The following is a 20,848-nucleotide window of genomic DNA, read 5'->3' as shown; positions in this document are numbered from 1 at the left end:
AATAAGAACAAAAGGACAACTCTTTTCTTAGCAAGTTGAGACATGACGTTGAAATTTTATGAAGAGAAGAATTGTTAAAAAAAAAAAAAAAAGGTGTGAGATAAGCAGTGCTTGCATCTGCATCAGTTCCATCCAAGTTTGGCATTTGCGCAGAAATATGTGCCCAACGTCAGTGTTGCGTTTCTAATGCAAGGTGGAGAGGACTTGCAGTGGTGTTGCTTGTTTGCTCTCATGTTACATGAAATATTTCAAAATGTAGGACCCCGCCTCATTCCCCCCCCCCCCCACACACCTCCATTCCCCACCATTTCCACCTTGCAACATGGTAGAGTCCAAAGTCCCATTGTTAGCAAAGTTGATTTATTAGCGATGAATGTGAACTGGAAGAACATCTTTTAGTGCGATGATCATGTGAAGCCCATGTGACGTTGTCGCGCATTTCACTGCAAAGAGAAATTCGAAATATGTGTCATGGAAATGAGCGTTTTTATTGTGCTCTATGCCCTTTGCATATCTGTATTTACTTGTACTTTCCCCAAAAAATGTATGAAATTGCACTGTCAATTCAATCAAATGTATTTGGCTTCTTGATAAAGTTGTGATGCAAGTATTGGAAGGAGATATTCAAGTGTTTGAAGTATGATATATATATATATATATATATATATATATCTTTTAATGCACGGAAGCCAAGAAAAATTGTAAAAAATAAGGTGTCATGTCTGAAAATTTTTATATACATCATTTTGTACAATGAAAGAGTCTGCTACATTCCATTATATCTCAACAACTCTGTCTATCTTTTGAATAGATGTAAAAACTTCAGCAATGTTTTCAATGTTAAAACTTGTGAAGTTGTGGTGGTCATAAAGCACGTTTTTTTTTTTTTCATTTATTGTATAAGTTTAGACAAATCGCCTTGGTTTCCTCTAAATTTCATAGCTTATTTACAGTTTCCTGTGGGGAGGTATTGATTGGAAATCAGTAAAGGCAAGTAATATGTTTGAATTGGAATGCTGAGAGTCTGGAAAATCAAAAACAAAAAGGGACTAATATCAGAACATTGAATTTAACATCAGGATGATGTTTGGCAATTTGTATGGCTTTGATGGTGAGGTGTCTCACTGTGCTATTACATCCCAAGAGCACTTACTGTATACGCCATATATTTCGCGAGTCTAAATTTTTGCGAATCAGGACTTCCCGACAATTTCGCGAGTGGTTAAATTCGTGATCGTGGAGTCCTGTACTGAACGGAGAAATGTATGCGTACGTCACATTCATATCGGCACTAGAGTCAATATTTTCGTGTGTTTTTAATTTCGCGAATATAGCAGCTGACTCGCGAAATTTGCGAAAATAAAAACCTCGCAAAATATTTGGCGTATACAGTAAGTTGAATACTGAATTACAAACACAAATGCGATTGTGATTCGAATCATAGTTCGTTCACACGACCGAGGTAGGCTTCACAGATTCTGTGATTTTGAATTTCAGAGCAAGGAGGGAAGGTTTTGCTTCTCTTCAAGTTCCCATTAATCACTCTTGAGCCTTCTTTCTTCAGGAGCGGTTGGAAGGTCACTGTAATCTCCGCCCCCAAAACGCGATTGGAGTTCAATTACGTTCACTTGCTTGTTTCATTGTTAATTCTGGCGAAACATGTTCTGAAAACACCTCTGGACTGTCCTTTGAAACACTTGAGAAATTCAAATCACCCATGCGATTCCAATTTGCATAAATTACACCGCAAGAATGTTGAATTTGAAACACAATTCTAGCAATTTGTCATTGCACTCGTGTTTCAAATTAAGCACTGTCCGTATGTGTGAATGCGAGGTCATATTGTCTACCGCATACAGACTGTAGGGTTAATATTTTGGTAATCAGTCAAATCTGAATGTAAGATCATTGTTTTATGGTTGATGTTTTATTCATAAAGTCATCCAATGAATAATTGAAGGCTGAAGGAAATTTTTAAAGAAGTACAGTACATTGTATTTAACGTATGGTATAATGTCGTCCACAAGCTGAATTGGGTTGACAAGGATACCACTACTTCCTGGGGCCCATTTCATAAAACTTGTCTTCAGTGACAAGTTGTCATAGATGTGACAAGCTACTGAAATCCTTGCATCTGATTGGCTGAGAGCAATTTTGTCATAGAAATGTGGCAGTTGTCTCTGATGACAAGTTTTATGAAACGGGCCCCCGGTATGCAAAGACACATCCAACTCTGGCCTAGCCTTTTGTCAAGGCCCTCTGGCTGTATGATGGCTATAACTGGCAAGCGTGACAGCGCGAGGACCTTTTGAGATCTGCTGCACACATTTTATAATTCATGACACATGAACCCTACTGAATAGTCATATTAACAGGTTGTGGTGGACTAATGGAATGGCGTGCTCCCCACATCCTTCGTCTCGGCGTTGCCTGGCCTGTTCCGTGCACCACTGACCACCATTGGAGGTCTGTGGTGTGCATTCGCTGTATGCAAATCGGACTCGAGTGGACAGACACGCAGATTGGTCGACTTTTGCTTCCGAAATCGGGGAGCAAAAGTCGATAATTCAAAGGGCTAACAAAAGGATGTGAAGCAGATCTCAAAAGCCCCTCTCAAACCCACTCCACTAGGCTCTCTTCACCATACAGCAAAAACATTACATTTAGTACCTACCCTCAAAAAATAAAAAGCAAAAAACAAAAGACAAAAACAAAAAACAAAACACAACTATATTTAGTAACGTATACGGTGCACTCCCGTTGTAACAAACACGGTTATAACGAAATTCTGGTTACATTGAAGTAAAAATTCATGCCGCAACAATATCCTCTTTATGTATTTCTATTGTTTATTTGTTCGGTTATGACAAAATTTTGTTATACTGTGTATAATGAGAAAAATGGTCGGTCCCGAGGACTTCATTATAATGGGAGTCCACCGTACATTTCATTACTTTGTGAGGTTATTATTATCAAGAATGTCATGAGTTGGCTGCTTTTTGCAAATTTAAATACAGTTGAACCTCTCTTATCCGGCCTCCCTTTATCTGGATCTCTCTATTATATGGACGCAATCTCGCCGTGATTTTTGTTTTAATAATTACGGGAGGAAAGGGGGATTCCTAACTCCTTGAGAACTCCTACACAAACACACATGAATTACATATTACTTCGAACATGATTAACATACATTACATCAAATTTCCTTCCAAATTGCTTACCTTCAGACATTTTAACATCCCCAAACATCCCCAAATGTAACAACGAAAGGTTGCAGTATACACATTACTACATGTGGTACTACAATTCGCTACATCAGTACATGTGTATGTATGTATGTGTATAAAGCATTGAGTCTCCCGTATGCGGCCAAATCCCTTATCCGGATGAGCCCCGGTCCCGACTTGTCCGGATACGAGAGGTTCAACTGTACACACAAAGATATTTACTCTAATCCTGACATTAATGTGATGTGCATGCATGTACATTTTTCGGTAATTCTTAACATTTTGTTCTGTGAACAGGCCCAATGAAAAGCTTACATACTGACATATGCAAATGTTGCATCACAAAATGGTGAAACCTCGTATTCAGTTTAGAACCATCTACATACTCCGACTATAAACACTTTTAGATTGTATTTTACATTAAGTGTTATGATTTATTTCACGTGATTCAGTCAGAGCACTTAAATGCTTTTAAGAGAAATCTTGTTGGAATCGTTGGCTTTAGATCCCCTCCGGAGAAATATGAAATGAGTATTAAGTGTCTCATCACCGTGGGATACAAACTTCTTCTGCCTGTGCTCTAGTATGCCTATGAATATGATTGCAAATTTGGGCAAGTGGAAGACATATTTCTTGAAATGCCTAGTAACAAGAAAAACATGAGAATCCCTCAAACCCAGACAAGTATATCTATTTGCACCCTACTACATGAATGAAGTGAGAAATCTTTTATGGGCTTCACTCCACCCACAACCCCCCCCCCCCATCACCCCGACTCAATTTCTTTGTCAGTACGATCACAACTGATCAGGTCACGCTGATTTTCCTCCCGCTCACATGGGAGGCACATGCTTGAGGACCCCTGTCAAATGCACAGTGCGTTCAGCGAGTGTGGTGTCTGCTCCCTGAAGCCGTGCCTGTGTAGATTGCATAATGCAGAATATCCATACAGTGTGTGAGACTATGTGGACTACTGTAGCCCATGTGTGGACCTGGTTAGTCTGTAAAAACAGAACCAGCATTAGGCGTTGGTGTTAAACACCCGTTTAATCGCACATCGTCTCTCCTAAAATGTCTTCATTACTGCACTCATGAGGCTTTTATCCCTTTGAAAGGAGTTACATGAATGGCTTGCCCTCTCACGTTGCATTTTCAAGTCAAGGCTTATGAATATTTTGTGATGACATGATCCGCCGTCTGTGATGGTAGACTATCATCGTTGTACAGTTCTTCAAGTGTACAGTGAGTGAATGGGAGCAAATCACTATTTGCTTCGCTACTTGAGTTAGGATGCCTCAGAGTCCAGCCCAGATGATGTTCTGTCGTAGTCCTGGAGGAGTGTGAGGGAAAGATTTCTGTGTTTGCTGGCCGAAAGACTCTGGGATACGTTACACAGTCCCACATATAGATGGAGAGAGGGCGGTTCATGAAGACTGTCACAAAATAGCCAACTGCATTATTTGTATAAATTGTACTCTGTGTTTAGATCAGAGAATGTTCCCAAGTATTTCTATTGGAATGAGTGGATGCGCATGCCCATAAAAACTCAGTATTTCATGCAAATACAGAGATGAATGATGGTGGAAATGTCAAATATTGGACTTTTGTGTCAAGAGGCGATTTAAAGCATCTCTTTCATTTCCAGAGTGGGGTTGATAGAGATCGTTGACCTATCCAGGCGCAGTTTTTCGTCACCGGACAGAGAGCACTCATCTCCCTGGAGATGATTGTTGGAAATTCTACGGTTGCCGAGGTACGACGTAGATGGTTTCTCGTGGCAAGACGACTTTGCCCCGCCCTGCTGCAGGTGGAGAATCCCGAACTCATGATTATCATATGATTGATCGTTAAGCGTGCTCCTATGGTGAAACATGGTGGTAAAAGAATGGGTGCGCTGCGTCACTCGCAGACGAGATGAACAAGTGAGAGGGAGAAAGAAGAATCAACCTTTGTTGGTTCAGGTGGAGCCAGCTAGGTGAGTGACCACACTACTGATAACTGCCCAGTTGGACTTGTGAACTCTTGTCCAGTGGTCACTGCCCAGTTGGGCTTTGACTGTCCAATAAGCACTCTTTCATTTTTGTTGTTTTGCTTTTGCTGTATCAGCATATAAAATACACATATATAAAGTATATTATTTATACATGATGACATAAGTGGTATCCCGGGGTACCAACTGAAAATCAGCCATTTTGTTGAATTTATTTTTTAAAAAGCTTGTACCCTGGGTGCCAAAAAGAGGAAATTATTTTGGTGCTGGAGCTAGCGCGCGCTAGCCACTGCACTGCACTGCACTAAAGCACACGCTAGTGGTATCGCAGCTTCCATGCACGCATAGTATAACATGCAGTGGCATGGAAATGACTATGTACACGCACACACAGTGCATGCATTTTTCTCTAGCTGTCCTCGAGTGGATGTGAGGTGGCGCTACACAACGCGGTTACCCCGGGGTACTACGGTACCCCGGGGTAACGCGTAATGCATCACATGTATATGATATATCTTGGATTGAGAAGTGAGGGTAAAGGGCTGGTGTGCTTTTATTTGTTTAATGTGGACGGATCAGATGGAAAGGGAGGCTTCATCGGATGACAATAGACTGCTGTATCATTTTATTCAGATGACTACCGTGCATTGCATTGGGTTTGTGGTATTAAGGCAGAAAATACAATGTCTGGAAAGCGAGGCTGTGGGAACAGTAGTATTCAAGTACAGTATATGATACAAGAGGAGAAAACAACTGTTTTGAGAAAGTAATGCTTCCAGGGGAAACTTGAGGGCTCGAGAGGACCAGGACGACCAAAAGTTAGATGAATTGATAGAATCAAATCCGTTGTTGGTAAACCCTTATCAACTGTTTATCAACTGGCTGCTGACCGCAAATAGTGGAGATCAATCATGGAAGTCATGAACTAGAATTGTCAGCCATGACAGAAGCGTACCAAACAGGCAAGCAATATGATACAGAACATGTGTGTGTGTGTGTGTGTTTGTGTTTCTGTATGTCCTGCTCATGTCAGTGTTCATAGTCCAAATGCAAGGATTTCAAATTGCATTTTAATTGCATTTTTGTCCTTGCCCTTGTCCTTTAATTAAGGTTTATTGCCTGATGGTACACATCTTGCATCCATTAGCTGGCAAGGTATTGCACATGTACACAGCTGATGATAGATGATGGTGGGGTAGTGTGTGATATGCATGTATTGGGATGAATTATCATTTTAGAGAGCATACTAGTGTGATATTATTCACAGAGAAGTGACAATGCCCTTTATGAAAATCAGCATTTTGCTGACAAAAATCAATAATTTAAACTACTGCTGTAGATACTTTTCGACTTTCTTATTTTGAATTACAGAAGTGGTCATGTCATAGACTTATCCATTCCAATTGATTTTAAAGATAATAAAAAGTTTTGGTACCTCAAAAGCTTCCCTGAATTTCCTTGTCTTGGTTTGTGTTTCAGGTTAAAGTACGTTGTCTGTGAGAATTACTCGCCCCACTGTGCTCTCATGTCTTAGTAATCATGCAATAATGGTTTCGTACCAGAGCCGACGCTGTACAGCGTCGATAAATATTGTACGAAACCACTGACTGCGACCAGCAGCGTGCAGCCCATTGTACGCATAGCTAACTGCGACCAGCAGCCCCATACGCATAGCGTAATGGGGCTTCGCATTGTAGCATTCAGGATCATGACAGAATTAGTATCGCAGGTAAATGTCAACTTAAAATCCAAAAATTTCTTCGATTTGAAGACTTACCAATTAAGTTGAAGTATTGAAAACAGGCTTCGAACATCGTTTGGTTCTGCCAATAGTCCCTTTTTGTTCGAATTGATGACTGAATGTGACTCGGTCGAGAGGACCTTGGGAGAGCTACATACACTGGATACCATGGCCAGCGCATGCGCACACAAACATCTTATCCGTTCATGGATTTGAAATCTGTGTGCATGTGATGTGTTCGCATGCAGTGGCCGTAGTATTCAGTGTACTGTATGTAGCTCTCCTAAGGTCCTGTCGACCGAGTCACATTCAGTCATCAATTCGAACAGAAAGGGAGTATAGGCAGAACCAAACGTTGCCCGAAGCCTGTTTTCAATACTTCAACTTAATTGGTAAGTCTTCAAATTGACGAATTTATGGGATTTTAAGTTGACATTTACCGTACGATACTAAATCTGTCATGATCCTGAATGCTACAATGCGAAGCCCGATTACGCTATGCGTATGGGACTGCTGGTCGCTATGCGTATGGGGCTGCTGATCGCAGTTAATTGCATGATTACTAAGACATGAGAGCACTTTGGGGCGAGTAAGTCTCACAGTGTTAGTTATATGAAAGGTACTTTAACCTGAAACACAAACTAAGACAAGGAAATTCAAGGACACTTTGGAGGTACCAAAACTTTTTATTATCTTTAACTGAGCATTTCAGAGGAAAAGTTGTTAGTGATATCTATTGTAGGATAAGTGAATGCCTCGAAATTGCTCTTTGCAGTTATGGTCATGTGACGTAAATGGCTTGTGCATGTACTCCTTATTTCCCTAAAGGCAAAACAAAAACAACAACAAAACAAAAAGCAAACAAACACACAAACCGTACATTAAAATCTAGAGAACTTTACAATTTATTTCAAATGATTTGACTTTCCTCATTTTGAACAATGTGTAGAAATAAACTGTTGCAGCTTTTTGTCGAGCCGAAGCCAAATAATGTGGCAATTACTTTCCGTACACTGTGCAAATAATGTGGCAATTGCTTTCCATGGACTACAGTCCATCAAAATTACCATTTTGATGGGACTGTAGGCTTTCTCACTAGTTTTGAGAGGCTTCAGACTTTACAATAAAAGACCTTGCTCGTACCAACCTGACTACTGAACGTCTGAAGTTGTAGTTTGTATTGAGAGTTGCATGGATGATTGACACATCATGTGGAGGTGGTGACACACATCTGTGGTATGGACTCATGTTATTGGTAGGGTGTGTTTATGCTCAATTTGCGAAGGCAGAATCAGCGTTTTGAAACGCTGATTCAAAATGCTGATTCAAAACGCCGTTCACGGGAGCACTGTTTATGCTCACTTTCTTCGAGCCGTGGAAAGAGCATTTGCGATTCCTTCGCTGACCTCAGCAGAGGCAGGTCAAATTGGGGCGCGTTCTTTTTTGGAAGTTCTGGCCTGGGTGTGTGCATTGTTCATGTTCCGTAGCATGTCTAATATAATTTCGATTGCTTTACTAATACACCTGTACATGAACTGTAGATAATGATGGGAAATACAAGTATTTATTTCATCGACAAATTGTTGAAAAAATTGGAATGTATGATATTTAGTGAGTTCTTCATGCATTAATATGTCTGTCACCATAGTACAGTAATGTACCAACAGGAAGCTCGAGGGATCAGCACCTGCAAATTGTGTTGCGCAGCACATTAATCGAAAGGTCGGCTTGCCTGGCACGCTCACTTTCAAGTGAACTGGAAAGGCGATGGAGATGACGTCATTTTAAACGCGTATGTGATGTGAGTTGAGTTTATGCTTCCCCGTCAAACGTGATTAGTCAGAAACGCCGATCGTAAGCGCACTATTTTGTGCAGTTTGAAACGACGTTATGAAACGGCGTTTATATCAAAATGAGCAAGGACGCAACTGCGTTTTGAACTAAACGCGTATCAAAACACTAATTCTGGCCCGAAAAGGGGAAGCATAAACACGTCCATAGTCAACAGTCAATCAGGAGACCCCTTTTAGTACCTGGACACTCTGTCATTCTAAACGTGTTTAAAAATGCATTTTAGACACGTTAGGTACATACATGTGGAGGCTAATTGTCCATGATTGCTAATCTTCGATGATAAGAGCTTTTGTATGATGATCGTTAACACGACCCCTTATTTAACGAAAGTCCCTACTAGATGACTAACTGTCACAGAACCAGAAGGAATACAATGTCCATTCATGTAGCGCTAGCGATAAACCAGATAACGTGCAACGATGCAAGAGTGTACTGCTCGCACATATCCTGTATTTACGTTCTTGATATTAATCTGGAAGCTGAGGGGAATGTTCTTGCTTGCAAGGTGGATGACGTTTCAGGAAGAGTATGTGGCCGTGGTGATGAAATACATTGCAGTAGCTTCCTGTTTGTGCCTTTTTTCAGAGGCAAAAAAGAATTGTTTTCAAGATGACAGTGATGTTATTGTGTTGTTGTTTTATTCTTGTACCTGCTCATCAGCAATGAAAGTAATGGTTACAGAGATTATAGGTTTGAGATCTTCCCTGTTCCGTAGTTGTAAAAATTGCAAAACAGTAATGCACTATACATTGTAAATTTTATATCTGTAGTGCTATCTTTGTGGAATGATGTCAGATTTACTGGTAAAATTTGTTCTAAACAGTTAATAAATTACTCTAGACAGCTAGAACTTGAACATTATGAATCATAAATGCCTAAAAACAAGAAAATAATTTCTTCGCCAGATAAAAGAGATCACATCTTTCAAGAAATACCTGTATTTACCAATGTAAATATCCTGTTTGGTATAAAAATACATATCATTCTTGCAACCCCCCCCCCCAAAAAAAAAACAAAAAAAAAAACAACAGCTGTGTCAACAATGTAATTGTCTGTAGCCTTTTTCTTATGTAGTATATTCATACATGTACTTTCACTTTCATCCATGATATTGACCTCTTTTGGACCATGATGAAAGACGTTAGCAAAGTTTACAATATTTATTGGAAGCAATTTTAGGGAATGATACTCCATCTTAAAAGACCATATTTTCTTCAGTAATCTAATCCTTTTAACGTACTCTAATCCTCTGAATAATGACTTTTATAATCCATGCTCAATCTCTCAATGAATCTTTTTCTTTGTTGTTGCAGAAGTGAAGGTCAAGGTATTCAGCTGTTTTCACCCAAGCCCCGCCCTCTTCGTCATCCCAAATGGAGCTGGCAGGAGCGCGTCCGAGTCAACCACGCTGTTTGGCGAAGCTGGCACATGCAGTGTAAGATATGAGTTGTTTTTATGCACTTTTGTTTTTCAGGGATGATTGGTTTTTTAAAGATATATGCAGAAGGAATTGTTTTACCATCATGCTATATCCTGTGATTGATAAGGATGTATGTAGTGAAACAATTTGTCATGATAGTCAAATTCTGTTTGAAGTCATTAAAGCAGATTTGGCCAAGTCCCTCCTATGGAAAGGGGTCTAACATACCTGCACACATGGCTTTATTCTGTCAAGCTAATATGTTGGCATTTAATTAATTCCCCCTCCCCCTCCCCCCCCCCCCCTGAACTTTGGCACAATTTACATGCCAGACGACACCACCCGGACGTAGCGGTGCAACAGTCATACACAAAGGCCGAAGGGATATAATAGTAGGTGCATTTACATAAGAATTAATGTGGCATCACAATTTTTTTCACCTTTCTCAGTAGCGAAATACACTGTACCACAGTAATTCTCTTTTGGTGATGGTGAATTCTGTAATGTGATTGGTCAGTCATCCACATAAATGTTACTTCCTCTATTTTGTGAATGAAGTCATTGCCCCCGTTTTGTTTTTTTTGTGTGTTTTGTATTGTTTATGTCCTTCATTCGAGGCCCATCACAGCTGCATGCACTTGAACTGATAAGATTTACCACTAGCTAGCAGCACTGCCGCAGTTAGTACAATGGAAGAAAGATAAGAAAGCAGAAGTGATGGGTAGACCAAAGTTTCTGAAATATGAATTAGGGGCCTATATTTTCATTGAAAATTTACCAGTAATATTACACTAAAGGATAAAGATTGTTGCCCCCTGCTTGTTCACGAAATACGGGAAATATCTCGAATCTGGTGCCATATTCCATTCGGCCTTTGACTGCTTGGAATGTGCCGCCAGACTGTAGATCCCGTATTCCGTGAACAAGCCATGGGGTAACTAATTAAACTGCGGTATTGCAGTTCACAAAATACGAAACATAACAAAACATGTCAGCATTACATTTATGCCATAGGCTTGGTCATATTTGTATTAGCAGCTTGACTACCATCGTATATTGGATTTCTGTCACCGTTACTGTAATACTGTAAAAGTGGAAATTTTCGATTGAGTTATTTTTCATGCTCAGTTGGGTAAGATTGATTCTGCATGTTTTTAATTCCATGGAATCAAAATATATATAGATTACTAGATGTATATTATGTAAGAAGCAAAAAAAAAAAAAATTACATGCTTTTTATTTTTGTGCTATTTCTATGTTGCGAGAAATGCATGAAAATTTCCACCTTTACAGTATTTCAGTATGTTTTAATCTGCACTTTAGTCCTGATGAAATTATTTGTGTTTTAATATGCGTCTTTACCCCATTCAGATGTGAAAGGAAAGAGGCCGGTCATCTGCCAGTTTTCTGCGCCTACACCTGATGCAAGGCAGAGGCTACAGGTAAATGTCAATGTGATACAATCCTAATGACTTGGGGTTCAAGCCGTGTCATGAATAAAAGCCAACACCATGGGTGGGGCTGTGTCATCCATCTTAATATGTCAGGCCAGCATTAATGTGTAGTTGAACACGACTATGTATTCATGTATGTATGCATACATAGTATATAAACGTAGACATGAGCTGACCTTAGGGTAAGCAGAGTTCTTGGAAAGCCCTTTATCAGCATAGGGAGAAGTGGGTGCTGTTGAGAGTGCTGTGGTGCACTGTTGAGGAAATCCAGCCTGAAGTCTGCTTCTTATTTAGGCCGAGCTCTCCCAGCCAGCCTCACACCCAGCCTCTAGAGGGATGGATTCAAGCTGTGGGGCGAGCTTTAAGGTGTCTACCAGCTTTCTCATAGCATCTATATACTCATTGTTTTGTTTACACCACTCCGTGATCTGGCCGCAGGTCAACCTCTTGTAGACAATTTTGAAACTGAACTTACCGTGGAATAACTTATGTATGCACCCTATCTTACTTTCTACTTAGGATTCAATTTAGCATAGTATTCTAGGAAAAGATTTGGTCCTCATTTGGCAGAGGGACTGCTTACACTGTTGTATAAATCCTGACCATAACCCCAATTTAGGTCAATTACAACACTAGCAACAACAACAAAAATAAGAACAAGGAAAAAAAAAAACAGCAGTAGTTTTTACGGTAAAAATTTAGTTAGAACTCAGAACATATACTCCTGTGTAGTAGCGTCAGAATCACATGCAACTTTCCTTGCTGCATTTTACTATGCTGCCTAATGCAAGAACAACTGGACAGTGTCACTATACGTGTACAACCAAAACTTAGTGGCCACACGACCACATTTCTTCTTCTTCTTCTTTTTTTTGGGGGGGGGGGGGGGGGGCAAGATTTCCATATATTACCAAACAGGGTCTGGAGGTAATTTCAAAGTTTTTAGTGAAATTTTGTTTTGCATCAAACTTCCCCTTTTCCCTTTTGTCTTGCATGCCTCATAAACTCAGTGCACACATAGATTTCGTTTCACAGGAATATCCATTCTGTATAGGAATGTTACAGGAGGGAAGGGGGGGGGGGGGACAACAAAAAAGAGAGGATCTTCTGAGCCTTAACATGTTGACGATCTATACCGTATATTTTGCCAAGTTTTTATTTTCGTGAATTTCGCAATCTATTCGCAGATTTAACAACTTGCAAAAATATCAACTCTGATCTCAAAATAAATGTAATGTGCATGCATACAAGTCTCTGAACGTGAATGTTCACTGGTTCTGTCCTTGCTCTTGTATTGTTCTTTTAACAAGGTCAACAGCATTGATAAGAAGGGTACATTTGTACTATTTAATTCATTATCAAAAGTGGCCTTTACTCATGGCCATTGACTATTTGGCATGATACAGTGTGCCTTGCAAACAGAGAATGATGGACCTTCTTTCTTCATATTGTTGACATGGCATCTAAGCATAGGAGAATAGAGAAAAGATATGTCCTTATAGTGTAAAAACCACAATAATAGCAATTTTTGTGATGAGTAGTAATCCTAAAAGCTTTTTCATTGTGGTTTTATAATATTGCCTACTGTTGCCCCCATGTGCGTCACAATATGCATTTATATTGGCTTTTCATATCTATATGGGAACATTGGTCTTTGTCTGTTGTGTGCAATATTATGTCTATAGTCATGGCACACAGATTTTAAGGGAAGACCAGATATGTAGCAGTTGAGATGGATTTGTGTGGATGATAAAATAGATTGGTAGGTGGATGAACACGATGAATGATTGATGGAATTCTTGCGCCTATTGAATCTTCTGAGATCTCGCCAAAGATATTCTTGTTCAATCTCACTTTTAGATCTGAGGATTTTCCCCCCTGTCTGGAATATCTATCTCTTTAGTTTTGAGGTGTGCGCATAGAATTCCTCGTCGTGCCTCGAGTATTGTCATGTTTTCAGTTGTCACATCATGCATTCTCGCTAACGTTGTTGTTTGGAATAGATAATTACATAAATAGGAGGTAAGATAAAATTCCACTACATAAAGAAAGAAATTAGATTGGCTGTTGCTATGATTGATTCTATTGTTTAAGAAGATTGCTCTTGTGACTGGGCGCTCATGAATTATTTGTTTCAGATGTGATTTAATGCGGATTCCTGGTTCTTGTGCTGTTTGAGACAGTCGACATTTATGTAGTTTGCAGTAAAACTCACCGACCCCGTAAAGTCGGGACAACTTTTCGTCGTGAGTGGAAGTTGCAGTTTCCAACAGCGACTTTGGGAGCAGGCGAAGTGCAAGGCTATTTTCAGTTTCAGACCAGCCTCTATTGCTTCTATTTTTCCCCCAGCATTCGCTAATCACAGCAAATGAACAGAGATGAATCAACCCCGAATGTGGCCTTCTTGGCAAATAGCCAGTCTGCACAGAATAAACCAATGCAATGACACATACTATTAATATAATGTACAAAAAAGAGAAGTCAGCGGCATAAAGGCATTCCTCTTGTCTCTGCTTTTAAAGCGACTATTTACCATTGGGAGTCCAGTGAATTCAAAAAAGAAATGTTAGAATTATTTAATGTAAATGTATAGTTCAGGTGTATCACAAATTTGCTACTTACAAAAATCTTGCAATAAAGCCACAAATATAGGGAGATATCACTAAATTTTCTCAATAGACCGTCAAGATAAAAAAAAAAATGCAAAAGTCATCTGACTTGCCCGAGTGCAAAGAATTACAGTGCTTGTGCAAAAAATTCCACTTTTACAGTGTAGAGTTAAACAAGAGAACAGGTTGGCTTCAGTACCTGCAATTTTCTTGGTTAAATAGGGGTCTTTGATCTATTCTGCAAGACATTTTCTTTAGGTCTATTTCAGGATCCACATTTTCTAATTTGTGGACTTGCTCTAAAATTCTGTCCAATTCTGCCGTGAATGTTCATTGATCCATCAGTCTTACAAGTGAATAATTTGACTACAAAGAACAAAACAAGTCTCCATGAATAAAAACATTCTCTGAGTTCCGTGTCAGCCCTCCCCTATCGGAGACCCCCAACAAAATGTCATCTGATTGAGGTCTGGAAAAGCAGTGTCACATGTCTTCACCCGCTGTCAAAGTGCCTTCGCGTGAAGACACATCATAAACACATGCAGCGAATACAGCCTCGTGATCCGTCTTGCCTTGTGTAACTGGAAATTACATACCCCTTACTCTCCTTCTGCTTTATACTTAACAACTTTGCCAGTTGACCGCGGTGAAGTTCTTTCTTTTAAATTTCGAATCGATGAGTTTTATTTGTGACACTTTCAGAAGATGCATCGGTGCTCACATACTCTGAAAATTTCAGCGCATTTCTTCTTTGATAATGTGCCACAAGCTATAACAGTGCACATTTGTGTATACCCAATAAGTAACTACACGTAGCCGCGACAAAACGCGGCTACACCTCTATTCCTTCGCAGACGTTGTCATTTTTCAGTGTGGTTGTGCGACTCCTTCATGAATATCTTTATTAATCGTGGAAAACTAAAATACAAGGAATTATCGTAATCTATGATAATCATTCAATAATCGGTATGCGATTTTTTCTTTAATTACGTCAAAAACTCACCGAAATCTGTGGCTGAAATCAGGTCTGTAAACGTCCTTATTGCTTCACTCCTCATCTGCGTGTTATTTGAATGGCATTCACTCTCGTATACTACAACGTACAACGTAGGTCGTAGGTAGTCGGAGAGCTAGAGGGCGCCTCTCCGACTACCTACGTTGTACGTTGTAGCATACGAGAGTGAATGCCATTCATAATAACACGTAGATGAGGAGTGAAGCAATAAGGACGTTTACAGACCTGATTTCAGCCACAGATTTCGGTGAGTTTTTGACGTAATTAAACAAAAAATCGCATATAGATTATTGAATGATTATCATAGATTACGATAATTCCTTGTATTTTAGTTTTCCACGATTAATAAAGATATTCATGAAGGAGTCGCACAACCACACTGAAAAATGACAACGTCTGCGAAGGAATAGAGGTGTAGCCGCGTTTTGTCGCGGCTGCGTGTAGTTAACCCAATAAGATACATTGGTATCAGGTTAAACTTAAAGATGTGCACACATCCTCTGCAAAATTCAATTCTTCAGCCAAAATTTGATTCTCCCATATCAGTTCTTTGTGAATGCCCTTTAATCTGATAGCTTGATAACCGATAAGGAATACAAACTTCACAGCTGAGAATTTGCAGCTAACCAGTAAGATACTTGGCTGCATGATGCTGAGATGCTAGGAGTATAAAACTTCTTGTGAATTGTATCAGCTTATAATGGCACCCCAAAAAACAACAACAAACAATGACAAAAACAAAGAAGACACATCGCATTACATTTGTGAATGTGAACATTCGATATGCCTCCGTTTCGCTGGTATCCCTCGCATAATTGTGATAATAGATTGTGATGGGTCTATGGACAAGTGTATGGGATCAGCAAGAGCACACAGCCTCTAGGATCAGTTACAGCTGTTGGGAGGTACGAGTATCAAGTGTCAAATACGGTAGCTAGCGGTGAAATTCCAGCGTAGGGCCTGATGGCTGTAAGTGGTTCTTAACCTGCTGTAGCGATCATGGTATGACTGGATATAATGTGTACTTGTTCAAAGGCAAAAACAATATTAAAACCACACAAAACAAAAAGAAAAAAGGCCTCACCAGGATATAGTATGCTCCTGTGAACATTTTTAAGGTGGGATTAAACCGATAATGATGATATTCTGGAAGCGGTTCTCGGCCTGAAATGGCACTGAAGGCTGACTTTTCTGTGTGCTTGTGTATGTCTGGTTTAAAAGCAAAAACAAAACAAAACAAAAAACAAAGAAAAATTTCCCAGCCTAAAAAAAGCAGAATATACAGTGCATGATCAATTATCACTGGTGATATTTTGTAATTTGTAATTTTGTAAGTGGCTCTGACTTCGCATTGACAGCTAACTGTTTTGTATGTCTGTATGTGTCTACTGTAATGCCAAAAACAAACAAACAAATAAACAAAAAACACAACAAAACACCAATAACCAAACCAAATAAACAAAACAAGACAATCTGTCATTACCCAGAATGAACATTTTTAATGAAATTTCCAATATTTTGCTTAGATTTTGCTCCAGTTGTTAGATTCAAGGTGGATCACGCAGTTGCGTGCCACCTTTATAGATTTCATTTCCCGATTGCCAAGGCTACTGTGAAAAGGGATTCGTTTCAGGCGTTGTTAATTTCAGCACGGTCTCTTGATGGACGACACTTTATCGGCATTGATGAGAGGTAGCTTGCTCATGACTGGCTGAAATTCCAACCTTATCTCTGACATGGAATACCATAAGAAGAAGAAGAAGAGGAAGGAGGAGAAGGAAGAGAAAAAGAAGAAGATGAAGGAGAGGCAGAAAAGAAGAAGAAAAAGAAGAAGGAGAGGCAGAAAAGAAGAAGAAGAAGAAGGAGGAGGAGGAGGAGGGGAAGGAGAAAAAATTTTGATATCAACGATTATACCAACAGTGGCATGCGGATGCAAGCATGGGAATGCTGTGTGAGGGTTAATGTTCGTCTTCCCCCTTCTGTATCTCTGATACCTGTGCCAGAATGATTACAGCCAAATTTAGAACGCTGCTCCCAATTTGCTTCTTCCTTTGATGAGGAGCTAAGCTTTCGAGGTCAAAGTTACCCTGTGGAAAAAAAACAAACAAAACAAAACAAAAACAACATACCTCCAGCCCACGAGGCGTGATCCAAAACAGCCGAATGATTAGTTAGGTCCTCGTCGATTGACATGTCCGTGAAGTGCGTGCTGGATTTGCTACCGTGTGATAATGTCACGGCTTCAGCTGATTGGAATGAGGTCAACAACGTTGGGATTCATACTCCAGGCGCATTCACATTTACGGTGAAATATTGTGTTTCGCATGTTCATTCATAACACAATTTGTGGAAATACTCCCATGGAATACTGTTTAAGCTGTAAATTTCGTGACTAAACGTGAAAATAAACAGTGTAAACAGTAGACCATGAAATACATTACATAATACCTTGGCATTGAGGATGGCAATTCATACTTCGCCCGTAATTCGAGTGCAAGATTTGAATGTGCCTCGCACGACGTAATGCCAGCGATCATACAGTGGTGTATTCCTCACTTAACCCGACACACTTCCTGTCGTTTCCCGCACTATTTTTGGGTGCATGATGTGAAGGTGCATCGCATGAACGCTCTGAGTAGAGGTGTAATTTTCAGCCAGAAATACAGTGGTACTTGCACTTTGCAAGTTAGAACAGTACCAAGTGAATTTCCACCGTCTCCATTACCGTGATAGTTTTGCCGATGAGAATGGTGCCAAAAAATTACGCTGTTATTCAAGTGTGGATGCTCCCTCTGCTGAAAATATATTTCAACCTTGGCTTGTGGAAAATTCAGGAGGCAGGGTCCATAAATCACACTTACCAGCCAGAAAGTATACCTTCAGTGTACCTGCAAACTGCAAGTGACACACACACACACACACAAATAACAAAACCCAGAAAGTTACGCAAAGGCTCTATCCTGTCATATGTTTGACTGAGATCCTGTACATTTGTGTAAATGCTTCTCGTACTTGATGAATACTTCGGAAAATCTTGTAGTAAATGACAATTTATCATTTTGTCATGACTTCTTGCATCGATTACCAACAATTTATGCATGGTTTACAATATACATTTACAAGTGTAACACATGATTTTCAGACGGTCCCTCATTATTTTTAGCTGTGTGATGGGGTCCTCAGCTAGACGAGTGTCCATACGTTTTTACACTATTCTTGACCAGAATGTTTGGTGTCACTGGACTCGCATTTGACTTAATATGGTGTACGTTTCATGGGCTATTTTTAAATAAATATCACAGAAAGTCTAAGGGAGTTGTGACTCAATATTAGACTAAATATAGCACAAGTAAAGTGGGTGTCTAATTGACTTGGAGACTAATTGGTGACCAGGTGGTGACTCGGTTCTCACTGTTCACAGAGATGTCTCTGCAACGTTTTCTAATGACTAAACCTGGTCTCAGGATTTACACTCTAGCCACAAGCCGCGGGGAGTCCCCTCTCAGTTAAGTGTCGTGTGGACGTGATAATCAACGAACGTTAAATTTAGTGTGTCCTCTCCATGAACATTATTCCCCCTCAGCTTTCAGGTCAACCTCCGGTGCCTGTTGTACACTACTGCATCGTCATACATTGGGTTTATCGCTGGTGCTGTGTGCATTTATTTCTTCCAGTTCTGCGGTTCAGCTACGGGTTGGATTCGTGCTAAAAGATTCAATCTTTAAGATTAGGTGTGTTATGGACGCAAGTTGACGTTTAAGACTTCAAGCAAATCATCAAAGTTTGAAACTTCAAAGATTAAAAGCATCATGTGAACGTAACTAATGCTGCGTTCACACAGAGCACAGTATTCTGCTTCCTTGAGCAGCCTGCTCCACTTTGGCCACAGGAAAGACATGACAAGTGAACCAAATCAGAGTTATTAATGATTTTAGATTGGACTTCGTATGTTCTTTCTGGATGCCAAGTTTTGAACAGAAACAATCATCCTTCTTACAGGGGATATATCTAAGTTGGAAAAATCATGAATATTTCACTAATGTCAGTATATAATTTACAGGTGCACGCAGTTCATGTATGAGAAGAAACACCGTCGTTACTTGCTTCCTTGTGCCAAAGTAGGGCAAATGTCTCAATGGCATGGTAGACTCATCTCATTGAACGGGGAAAGTCTCATGTTTAGACATTGCTCAGAAAGATTGGACCATTCTGAGGTCGATATCAGCATTGAGGTTTCTGTGTAAACAGTTTTATCGCTTTTGGCCTGATCAGACACTCGATTGTTATCTAGTATGAAAGAATATCAAAGCAGGTCACAACTCGCAGCTCTTGAACCTGTATAAGCTGTGAATGAGCGGCCACGCTCACGCATTATCATAACTGCCACAATACAGGTGCAGGAGCACTTTATAAAAGATTGTGAAATTTTTTGCACTGGGTGAATATCAATGCTTCTCAAATGATGAACTCCACCCCCCCCCCCCAAAAAAAAAAACAAAAAAAAAAAACAACAACAACAAACAAACAAAACAAAAAACCCCCAGAGTTCACTATAAATATGTTTCTATTGCTATGAACAATAAAAGCAACAAATTCACAAGTTTGTTCATATTGCTCGAATAGTCCCCTCTTTTTGTTCATAGCAAGAAGTGTGAGGGCTGCTTCAGTCCATAAAGGATTTCCTCGTACACACATTTGTACTGCTTCAGTTTGAACTCCCATTGTATTTGTAACGAAGTCCTCGGGACCGGCAGTTTTCTTTTGTTATATTGAAATTTTGTTATAACTGAACAAATAAACAATAAAAATACGTAGAATGGATAATGATGCGGCCTGAATTTTTACTTACTTGTAACCGAAAAGTATACACATGTGGTATTAAAACAAAATGTAGTGGGAGTATCTCGTGATAGGCTTATTCCTATCAAAGATGTCAAATAAAGCGTTACTCTTCAAGTATGGCGAAAACGGCTCTAGCAATGGCACAGTGCCCAATCTGTGGACTGAAATGAACTCGAAGGGGATTCCACACCGTCTTCTGTGAGTATTCTGTGAGCGGCGAAGCGGGTTTACATTGAAATCCCAAGATCCTCCCTGAGCTGCCTGTGACGGAGAGAGGAAACGTGTTCCCTAGTCGAGAGGAAATAGATCACATTTCTGTGCTAGTGGGTGCCGCATGGTCCAGCCTTTCCACGCAGGGCCTGGATTGCGACCAGCTTTTAATAGCCAGCTCACCAGCTACGGGGATCTGCATGAGCCTAAAGTTTGTCTTTGGTGGTCAGTCATCGAGAGGTAGTCGATAGTTGATGGATCATGCTTGATTTCTGTCTGGCCTTACTCTGTGTGCGGTTGCAGGATTCCGTGCGGTCTGCGTCAATGCAGGTGACATGGGGCTGTATTTAGTATTTGTGGAGAAATTTTCAAACCTTTAAGGGAATGGTACAGTTTTTGGTTGAGATGGGGCTTCAGGTTTCCAGCGTTTTGTGATGATTATTCTTTGATAGAATGAGAACCCTCTTATGAAATATGAGAGAGCAT

General features: G+C 40.0%; 1 protein-coding gene across 1 annotated transcript in view; it reads left to right on the top strand.

The window, feature by feature from the left end:
* The window catches only part of LOC140244223 (MLX-interacting protein-like), a 62,149-nt gene that overhangs the window by 15,028 nt on the left and 26,273 nt on the right, over positions 1 to 20,848 (top strand). The window contains exons 2-3 of the mRNA XM_072323859.1: positions 10,126 to 10,247; positions 11,604 to 11,674. Coding sequence (XP_072179960.1) covers positions 10,126 to 10,247; positions 11,604 to 11,674 — 193 coding nt within the window. The remainder of the gene's footprint in view (positions 1 to 10,125; positions 10,248 to 11,603; positions 11,675 to 20,848) is intronic.

This window comes from Diadema setosum, chromosome 21, assembly GCF_964275005.1.
Source record: "Diadema setosum chromosome 21, eeDiaSeto1, whole genome shotgun sequence".
NCBI classification, from domain to species: Eukaryota; Metazoa; Echinodermata; class Echinoidea; order Diadematoida; family Diadematidae; genus Diadema; species Diadema setosum.
Note: the sequence above shows the minus strand (reverse complement) of the source record. Positions and strands in the feature narration are given on the sequence as shown.